The sequence below is a fragment of the Poecilia reticulata genome, chromosome 22 (assembly GCF_904066995.2).
Source record: "Poecilia reticulata chromosome 22, P_reticulata-male-v2, whole genome shotgun sequence".
NCBI classification, from domain to species: Eukaryota; Metazoa; Chordata; class Actinopteri; order Cyprinodontiformes; family Poeciliidae; genus Poecilia; species Poecilia reticulata.
This window is the reverse complement of record NC_088851.1, coordinates 19,855,737-19,865,949: the sequence shown is the minus strand read 5'-3', so window position 1 is coordinate 19,865,949 and position 10,213 is coordinate 19,855,737. Positions and strand designations below refer to the sequence as shown.

The following is a 10,213-nucleotide window of genomic DNA, read 5'->3' as shown; positions in this document are numbered from 1 at the left end:
GCAAGGGGGTGGGGGTGGATTTAATCCAGCAGACTCTAATGATTCCTCTGCGCCTTGAATTGGAGCTACAGGCCTCGTTGAATGTGTTTTATCTCTGCTATCAGAACTCCACGTTTGTGTCTATATTAGCCCTCTATTGAGCATTAATGCATATGATGTAGGAAATGAAAATAGAAGTCTTTATGACGTGCTTTATTAACCTCCCCACCCATCTCTGCCTGACGTGCCTCTGCCGCCGCTGCTGCAGCCCGGCGGATAACCGAGCGTGGATTAGCAGTGACATCACACTGAAGAGAGGGCTGAGCCACCACCGAACCCCCCGTCTGAGGAAGGGTGAGTGCTTTGGTTTCTGCGTGTCAGATGGATGTGAGCATTGCCTGTGTGTGTATGTGTCGGAGGCTGATTAGACAGTGAGGGTGGCGGCGAGAGGAAGAGGAGGATTAGAGAGCCATCGGAGAGTTAGTTAGGTGCTGACACCACTCCACCTCATCGAGAGCTCAACATACTGGGGGATCAGACTCATTTATGGTGAGCCGGGATTATTATCAGTTCAATAGGCCAATTTCTTACGTACAGTCACCTCTTGACCTCTGAAATATGGGCGCTTGTGAGACACTTATGACACTAAGTATCTCATTTCAGGTGTAGTGTAAAAGAAAATTAGTAATTGTAATAAGATGCAGCTTTAAAAAAGTAAATAAAAGTGAGATTTTAAAAAACTGCAATAAATGTATGGAGTTAAATTTAAATATATGTGATGTTTGTTTCTGAAACAGTTTGTGGGTCAAGAAAGGCTGTTGAATACGTAAAACTAACCAAAATGTTTCAGTGATACTGTGTTGGTCAGATGTTTGAATAGATTCCTCATGTGCGCGCATATATTGCATTAATTTTTGGTTTATTAATGATGAATCTGAATTTTTGGTTTTTAGGCTGGACTTATATTCCAGAAAGAACTTCAATTGTGGCCAAATACGTCAAATCTTTGCTTCATCAAATTAATCCTCATTAAATATTTGACTTGCCATGCAAATAGTTATGCTTAAAGTTGTTAATTTTGGAACAGCCATTTATCTCTAACTCTGTCTGCAACTTCTCAGTCCATACTTTTGTTAAGCTCACATTACAGCCCTGCTGAAGAAACCTTTTAGTTATAGGCCTGTTTTACTGTCAGAGATACAAGTGCATTGCTCAAACTTGATTGAACAATGACTATAGAGGGCTACCTTCTAAAATTTGACCTAGAATCAATAACTTGCTGGTTGAAAATTGGACACTTGGATAGTCTGACAAACATGCCCCAACAGTATCAAAACTTGAAAAAGCACACTAACAACATCAACAATCAACTTGCTATTGGACTTGGAGCTTAATGTATGTACGCATAACATAGGCACTGTGTCCATAAGACATCTCACAATGAACACAAACATGCGTACCAAATTCTGGTAGTTGTGTGTTGCATGCACAGTCACTCTAAGATACTGATGAGGAGTGCAAATGGGAACTCAATATACATAAATGCCCCTATGATAAATCTAAACAGCACATGTATGGAAATGAACCTTTTTTGAAAAATAAATAGGTAATTTTTGGCTCAGACTAAGCAACAATGTTTCGTAAAGATGCCTTTAAGTGTGGATTTAAACATGCCAGATGTGCTTTTGAAACAATTAAAACGATAAATGTAACTGGAACATTGCAGATGAGGCATCTTTCAATTATCTATGCACTGCATTAAACGCATGAAGAATCATTTTGCTTCTGGAGTCTCGTATAAAGACCGTGGAATAAGTAAACATAAATAAACACAGATCATGACCGTTTTTCTCCATATGAGTGGAAGTAAAGTCAAAGTCAGTAACAGCTGCTATTTCTGTCTCTCGAGCCACACGAACACTGATAGGATTATATCTCCAGATTTTCTGACAACTTTTCCTTTCATTACTTCCCGTTCGGTAATATCGCGAGGTTTTTTAGACGGCGTGTGTAGCTCCCGGATGTTAAATCCAAGGCAACAAAAACGCCTCAACTTAGCTAATTATCATGCGTTTAAGACGAAAGCCATTTATGTATAAAAAATAGAAACTTAGGTACACGTTGTCCGTGTGTGGTTGTGTAGTTAACAACACAAAATAGCTCAGAGTTCAGTCTAAAATGCTTGGCTCTAAATGTGGAGGCATGCTAAGTGTTACTTGCTAGCTAAGCAACACACGGGTGACATCTTCCTGGATTTTACAGCGCATAAAAATGTTTGCGGAACAGAAGGGTGGCTGGATATTGACCGGGACTACGGTCGCCTTCGTAACGGCAGTGTATGTACCCTGTGTGCAGAGGACTGTACCCGGAGGAGACTCAGGTTGGTGCTACCAGGCTAACTCGTGCTGCTGAGGTCACGTGGCTTTGCTGTTGTTCTCCGGGGGCAGCCAATAGAGCTGCGTTTTGTTGAGATGGCGCTGTCCATGGTGCTGCAGGTACATTCGTTCAAATAATAGGTCTATCATAAAGCTCTCTAAACTAAACTTGTTAATCTACAGTTATACAGAAAATGCCAGTTTTCCAGTATGATACTGACACTAAGATTTTTTTTATAGATAAAATAAATCTATATTTATTTTATCTATAAAAACACTTTAAATAAAGTGTTAAAATCGTTTTATTTATGTCTGATAATTACATTAGAAAAAAATTAAAGTACTGTTAGGTTAAGATACAATAAAATTCTCTTTCAGATTTTACAGCATTATGTTATATTAAAAGAGTTGTATGTGAAATGTTTAAGAGTTGTATATCAAAACAAATAGTTTAATGGTTCAAAATATAAGGCAGATGCACTGTTTAGAAAAGTACATTTTGTCTATAGTGAAACTTGAAAATTGTGACCAAAAGGTCAAAACAATTGCTGATCGTAAAACAATATTAAGAAGTTATAAAATGTTAATTCAACAGAAAATATTTAGTCAATATGTTGATATTTAGTGTTATAAACAAAATAAAAGCCAAGTAAACAAAGTAAGCCATGTAATAGTCCTTTTATTCATCCAATAGATCAGGTTCATTATTGTAGAATATATTTTTGAACATAAAAGCATACATAAATTTTTACTTATCTCTAGGTAAATTAAGCATTGCATTGTTGAGCCTAATCTAGAACAGTAAGCATCTGCTGTATTACAAATACAATAAAAAAAGTAGACCAGTGACATTCTTTTTTATATATACTTTACATTAGCTACAGAAATTCTTGAAGCTGCGACCCATAACAGCAAATGAAATAATTTTTTGTGGGTATGGTGCAACCAGGCTGGTGCAAAGACAAATGTGCTGCTGCTTTGGGAATCATTGTCCTGTTTTGACCATGTTTGGATCAAACTTCAGCTATCCTGCTGTTATGGGTTTGCACTTTCTCTCAAATGTGGTGATGCGCATTTTGAGCAAACATGTAGTTTTGAGGAGGAATGTAGTTTTGATGGGCTGCACAGTGGCACAGTTGGTAGAGCCTTGCAATAAGAAGGTTCTGGGTTTGATTCCCGGCCTGGTGTCTTTCTGCATGGAGTTTACATGTTCTCCCTGTGCATGATGGGTTTTCTCCGGGTACTCTGGCTTCCTCCCACAGTCCAAAAACATGACTATCAGGTTCAAATTCTCCCTAGGTGTGAGTGTGTTTGCATGGTTGTTTGCCTGTCTGTCTCTGTGTTTCCATGTGACAGACTGGCGACCTGTACAGGGTGACCCCGCCTATCACCCGGAACGTTAGCTGGAGATAGGCACCAGCCGAACCCTCCTAACCCCACTAGGGACAAGGGTGTAAAGAAGATGGATGGATGGATGGACATGCTGCCATATTGTTTTTAGAGGAAAGTGGCTCTATCCCATCCATCCATCCATCCATCCATCCATCCATCCATCCATCCATCCATCCATCCATCCATCCATCCATCCATCCATCCATCCATCCATCCATCCATCCATCCATCCATCCATTCATCCATCCATCCATCCATTCATTCATTCATTCATTCATTCATTCATTTTCTGCCGCTTACCTGGGGTCGGGTCGTGGGGGCAGCAGCTTCAGAAGGGAGGCCCAGACTTCCCTCTCCCCAGCCACTTCTTCCAGCTCCTCCGGGGGAACCTCAAGGCATTCCCAGGCCAGCCGAGAGACATTGTCCCTCCAGTGTGTCCTGGGTCTCCCCCGAGGCCTCCTCCCGGTGGGACGTGCCCGAAACACCTCACCAGTGAGGCGTCCAGGAGGCATCCTTACCAGATGCCCGAGCCACCTCAACCTGCTCCTCTCAACGTGGAGGAGCAGCGGCTCTACTCTGAGTCCCTCCCGGATGACCAAGCTTCTCACCCTATCTCTAAGGGAGAGTCCAGCCGCCCTGCGGAGGAAACCCATTTCGGCTGTTTGTATCCGTGATCTTGTTCTTTCGGTCATGACCACAGATGAGGGTGGGAACGTAGATCGAGAGCTTCGCTTTTTGACTCATGTCTCTCTTCACCACGACGGACCGGTACAGCGCCCGCTTCCCGGCAGACGCTGCCCCAATCAGCCTGTCGTTCTCCTGCTCCCTTCTTCCCTCATTTGTGAACAAGATTCCCAGATGCTTAAACTCCTCCACTTGAGGCAGGACGACCCCCCTGACCCGGAGAAGGCACTCTGCCCTTTTCCGGCTCAAGACCATGGCCTTGGATTTGGAGGCACTGAGCCTCCTCCCGGCCGCTTCACACTCTGCCGCGAACCGCTCCAGTGAGAGCTGCAGATCACGGTCTGATGAAGTCAACAGGACCACATCATCCGCAAAAAGCAGAGTTGTGATCCTAAGGCCACCAAAACGTATCCCCTCAACACCTCGGCTGCGCCTAGAAATTCTGTCCATACTGTCTCCTCCTTGGGCTGCCACCTTATCGTGGTGGAGGGGTTTGAGTGTCCCAATGATCCTAGGAGCTATGCTGTCTGGGGCTTTATGCCCCTGGTAAGGTCACCCAAGGTACACAGGTCCTAGGTGAGGAACCAGACAAAGCGCAGCCCGAAGACCCCTTATGATGGAGACGAACTTTGGATCTAGCGTTCCCTCGCCCGGACCGTCATTGCCCTCACGTGGGCAATGACGGTGAGACCTGGAGGGGCGTGGTTGGGAGGAATGGCCCCCCCGATCTGAACTCGATTGGTGGTCTGTTGTGGACTTCTGTGCTCGTCACGGATTGTCCATCACGAACACCATGTTCAAGCATAAGGGTGTCCATATTTGCACTTGGCACCAGGACACCCTAGGCCGCAGCTTGATGATCGATTTTGTCATAGTTTCATCTGATCTGCGGCCGTATGTCTTGGACACTTGGGTGAAGAGATGTGCGGAGCTGTCCACTGACCACTACCTGGTGGTGAGTTTGCTCCGGTGGTGGGGGAGGAAGCCAGTCAGACCTGGCAGGCCCAAACGTGTAGTGAGGGTCTGCTGGGAACGTCTGACGGAGCTTTAACTCCCATCTCCGGCAGAACTTCGAACACGTTCCGGGGAAGTTCGGGGACATTGAGTCTGAGTGAACCATGTTCCGTACCTCCATTGCCGAGGTGGCTTAATGGAGCTGCGGCCACAAGGTTGTTGGTGCCTGTCGCGGCGGCAACCCTCGAACCTGTTGGTGGACGCTTTTGGTGAGGGACGCTGTCAAGCTGAAGGAGTCCTATGGGGCCTTTTTGGCCTGTGGGACTCCAGACGCAGCTGATGGGTACCGGCGGGCGAAGCGGCATGCGGCTCGGGTACGGCTTCAAGGCGATTCTGGTTCACCATCCGGCGTCTCAGGAGGGCGAAGCAGTGCAGCACCAACACTGTTTATAGTGGGGATGGTGTCGGCCGGTGGGCAGAATACTTCGAAGACCTCCTCAATCCCACCAACATGCCTTCTGTTGAGGAAGCTGAGCCTGGGGACTCTGGGTTGGGCTCTCCAGTCTCTGGGGACGAGGTCGCCGAGGTGGTCAAAAAGCTCCTCAGTGACGCATTGCCGGCAATAAGTCGGCTCCGCCAAGGCTGCCCTTTGTCACAAATTCTGTTCATTACTTTCATGGCTTCATCCCATGATTTTTAATAATAATCAGGATTTTTTTTTGTGTTTTTTGCATGAACTTTAACATTTTACATGCTAACTGTGTAACATCAGTTACATGCTAACTGTGCAGCCTGACAGAGAGTACTTGAGTTTTCTGTGATTTCTCTTTGGTTGGTGCAGAAACTGTTGCTTCTTTTGGGTCATTGCTAGTGTCATTCCTCATTTGCATTGTGTTGCAGCAGAAAATGACTAAGTGTCAAATCTCCTGCTTTCCTACAGGTGGTTAGTGAAATTAAGATGAATTAATTGAGTGTATCTGAATAATTGCTAGTTTATGGTTTAAATCCAACAAAAGTAGCAAGGATTAGTTAGTTTATTTCATACACAGCTGGTCTTGTCTTGTTACTTTTGGTTTCATACAATTTAGAAATTGCTGTGTATTTTACACACTTGCGGTTAGATTTAAACCTTAAGGTGAGATCAGTTTTACTATGTCCTGATGTGTAAAATCATAAAATTGAAAAATGAAAATTTGATGAAAAATGATGTAGTTTCTATTTAACGTGACTATACCTAGATATTTCAGCTAAAACATGACACCTGTGACATCAACAGAGACTCATTCTGTAATGGTAATATATTTATTTAATTTGCAACTCTGTTACATCTCACTCAGGATGTTTTAAAGGTAAAGTCCAGTTTTTTTTGTCTACCATTCCTAAAATGGATTTTATTTGAGGTAATGCCTCATACAATTAATTTACTTAGAAGTGATAGCAAGGTTACAAACTTATAAATGTGGACTTGGAGGCGTGAAGGCTCTACTTGTTAGGTGTGCACTGCTCAGCTGCAGAAGGGAAAGCGTTTCTCGAGAATGAAAGGATAAGGAAAGCTCGACCACATAAAAAAGAGCTGAGGAGAGGAGCGGGCAATTGGAGCGCTGAGTAGCCCTGCTGGTTGTGCTGCTGTCTAGCAGGGTCTTTGAAAAAACGGCCAGCCCCTTCTCCACAGTGTTTAGGGACGGTGCAGGATGCCCGCTCTGATAGTGCCAGCTGAACACCCTTCCGAATTCTCCAGGTCTCCGTCTCTGTGTCCTAATCTCTTTAGGTGTGATGTGCCCTGGAGAGGCTTGAGCGCAGCCCCGTGGGTACGCTGTTGTCTAGGAATGTGAAGTGTGGAAATGATGGGGATTATGAGAAGACTGATGTGGGTGCCCATGCTCCACAATCACAAAGACTTTTGGCACCCGTGCTGCATCCCTGTAGAGTCAATATTTTCCCTTTTTAGTACTGGGGCTGCAGAACCGCATCTCTGTGGCACTGAGATGAATGTTTTGGCTTAGTGCTAGTTTCTGTGCTGAATGGGGTAAAAGTGTGCCACTACTGCGGGAAAATGAGTGAAATTGAGAAACTGATGAAGGATGAGAAAGTGTGATGTGGAATGATGGCTGGTAGCTGGCGGCTGATGCCAGGTGAAACTGAGCTGTAAAAACATTTAAGCCGTGCAGGTGGAGGAGTTCTGACTTCATGGTCCATTAGACTGATAAGTGTTTGGGCTCCTCGTGTGGCAGAATTTTAGGCATCGTAATTCGCTGTATCGACAGGGTTGCAAAATATGTGAAGCAGCCAGTGCCATCTGAAATTCAGCCATTCTGCTCTAAAATGGAGGTCTGTTGTGGACGATGTTGTTGCTCTGCATATGTTTATTTGTGATATGTAAACACACTTACAACGGCTTGCATTTGAAATAACCATTTATGTTTTTATGGCGCCTTGCAAAAAGTATTTCTACCCCTTGAACTTTTTCTCATTGTGTCATGTTACAACCACAAACTCCAATGTGGTTTGGTGTGATTTTAAATAATTGCAAAGTGAAAGGAAGATTCTGGATGGTTTGGAATATTTTTCATAAATAAAAATCAGAAAAGGTGTTGATGGACATTTAGACACTGACATTTTTGCACATTCTTCATGGCAAATAGCTGGAGACGAGTTTAAATCGCAGATTTAGAGATTATACACAACTATTATCTTTCATGTGAGGAAAATAATTGTTTTTGATTCTTCTTGTAATTAAAAAGGAAAAACTCAAATTGATATTTTTTCCAAATCTAAAAAACTGACTTTTTTTTAAAAACTTTTTTCCACTAAGGTTTCATAAAAACAACAATAAATTCTGTGTTTACATTTCAAAATATGAATGAATGCAAACATTTTACTGTTGAGCTGTAAAGTTGTGCAGCTTGTTCTTGGGAAGCCTTCCTGGGTGGTGCATAATTTTCCTTTCTTAGAGCAGTATTTATTTTATGAGGTTCAGTTTGCAATGTTAGTTCCCTTCAATTTTTAACATCTTCTCTTTCTGCTAAAGAAAATCATTCCTACAGCATGACGCTGCCACCACCATGTTTTGGGAGTGGGTGGTTGATTCAGGAACTGCCAAAACCGCCTTTGTGCTAAACATTACTCACAGGCAGACTTTATTTTCTAACTAGGTGGTTTCTGTCTGCTTATATGCTGAATACATAGGCACGCCACACTTTTCACATTTTTATTTAACCCCTCCAAAAATAACATGTATAGTTGTCCTTCCACCTCAGTTACGGACTACTTAGTGCTGGTCTGTCACATAAAATTCCAATAATAATACATTGACGTTTGTGGTTTTACATTTCTCTGTTGGTACGGTATGTTTGAGAACTAGTTTGACTCCTAAATCTTGAGTAAACGTCATTGCATGTTTTCACTGGATAAATATGACGAGAAGAGGACTTCCCCCGGAGCACCAGTAGAGGGAGCCATCTTGATCCCCCCAGCATTTATCAATGTCATTTAATCTGAACCAAATTTCAATTTCCATGAGTGGGAGATGCAAACATTGGGTGAAAAATCAGTATAATTTGAAACGCTCTGGGTGTATTCTGGCACAAATGGGTTTGCGCCCAGATACATTAAAGCTGCCTCAAATAGCTTTTAGGGGTTTTCTTTTCACTTTGTGCGGCGCCTCACACAGAGCTTGTCAGAAAACTGCGCAGCCGGCTCTTTTTTTTTTTAAAGCTTACCTCATTCTGTGACTGTCACCGACGTAGCCTTTTCTGTTTGTGCCCAACGGACTAAAGGAGACACTAAGACACTGGGAGTGTGGGAGCGGCAGAGAGGCACATTGAACGGTGAAAGAAAGGAAGAAGGGAAGGGACCCTGATGCACGGGGAGGATGGAAGTGGAAGCATTATTCTCAGATCTGCATATATGTGTCTTTGTGTGACAGGGCATTGGAGAGGGAGTCTCATGGTTTGTGCGTGTGTTTATATCTGCGTGTGTGTGTGCAGAAGAAGGGAGGGTGGCATCAGGGGAGACGCGGAAGATGAAGAGAATGAGCGTGCCGCTTAGGAAATGTCACACTGGGAAGATTTGCAGGTTTTGATCCTGGCAAATTAATGCAAAACCCCAGTGCAAGTATTTGATTTGGGAAAACTTTGGGAGCAGACTTGTCTCTTAATAATAATTATTGGGTTTACATTAATTTCCTTCCCTTCTCCCTTCCACAGGAGAGCTGATCACCACCGCATGTGAGCTGGGGGTAAGTATTAGCCGTATTGTTTAATCAATTCACTCATTAACTCTTATAAGCATTAGGGAAGTTTAATTAAGCATGGGCAGAAAGCAGATTAATTTACTTTCAGTCCACAGGTTTTCCCCCTGCTTTTCTATACACTTATTTTACTAAGTTGCAAGTAGAGAATGCTATAATTTGCAACCCGTTTTTCAAATCCAATTAAAGTCAATGGTAAGGCGATGGCTTTTGTAGGCTTTGCCTTATGTACGGTATAAGGCTTATTATATCCACCCCTCTTTTTTGTGTGTGTGTGTAAGCCGCAAAGAATGAACTAAATCGGGTTAACAGTTATAATAAGTTTTATTATTTAATAAAGTTTATTACGCCGCTGTGATCCTTTTAGGGAGGCTGTGTCGGTGTCACTATGCCAGTAATCCTGCGGTTAGTGCTGCAGTCCGTGTGGCCTGCCTGTCTGCCGTTCAGGCCTCCCCAGGGCCTCGCAGGCTGTCCCTTTGCCCCAAGCTGCCGGAGCCCCCCTCTCATGGTCCCCAGAGCTGCAGAGATCTGCTTCCATTTGCTCCGACAGTGGCCTTCAGCTACATGTCTCTGCACTTAG

At 43.6% G+C, this 10,213-nt stretch overlaps 1 protein-coding gene across 3 annotated transcripts in view; it reads left to right on the top strand.

Moving 5' to 3' along the window:
* Window positions 1–369: 369 nt before the first annotated feature.
* Window positions 370–10,213, top strand: part of tmem260 (transmembrane protein 260) — a 34,141-nt gene continuing 24,297 nt past the window's right edge. Inside the window, exons 1-2 of one of the 3 annotated variants that reach the window (XM_008400195.3) lie at window positions 370–528; window positions 9,590–9,621. Coding sequence is in view for 2 of the 3 variants with exons in the window: in XM_081603075.1 (XP_081459201.1) it covers window positions 2,251–2,359; window positions 9,590–9,621 (141 nt within the window). In the remaining variant the exon portion in view is untranslated. Of the gene's footprint in view, window positions 529–1,958; window positions 2,360–9,589; window positions 9,622–10,213 lie in introns of those variants that run through there. The other 2 variants (XM_081603075.1, XM_008400194.3) reach the window with 2 other exon arrangements.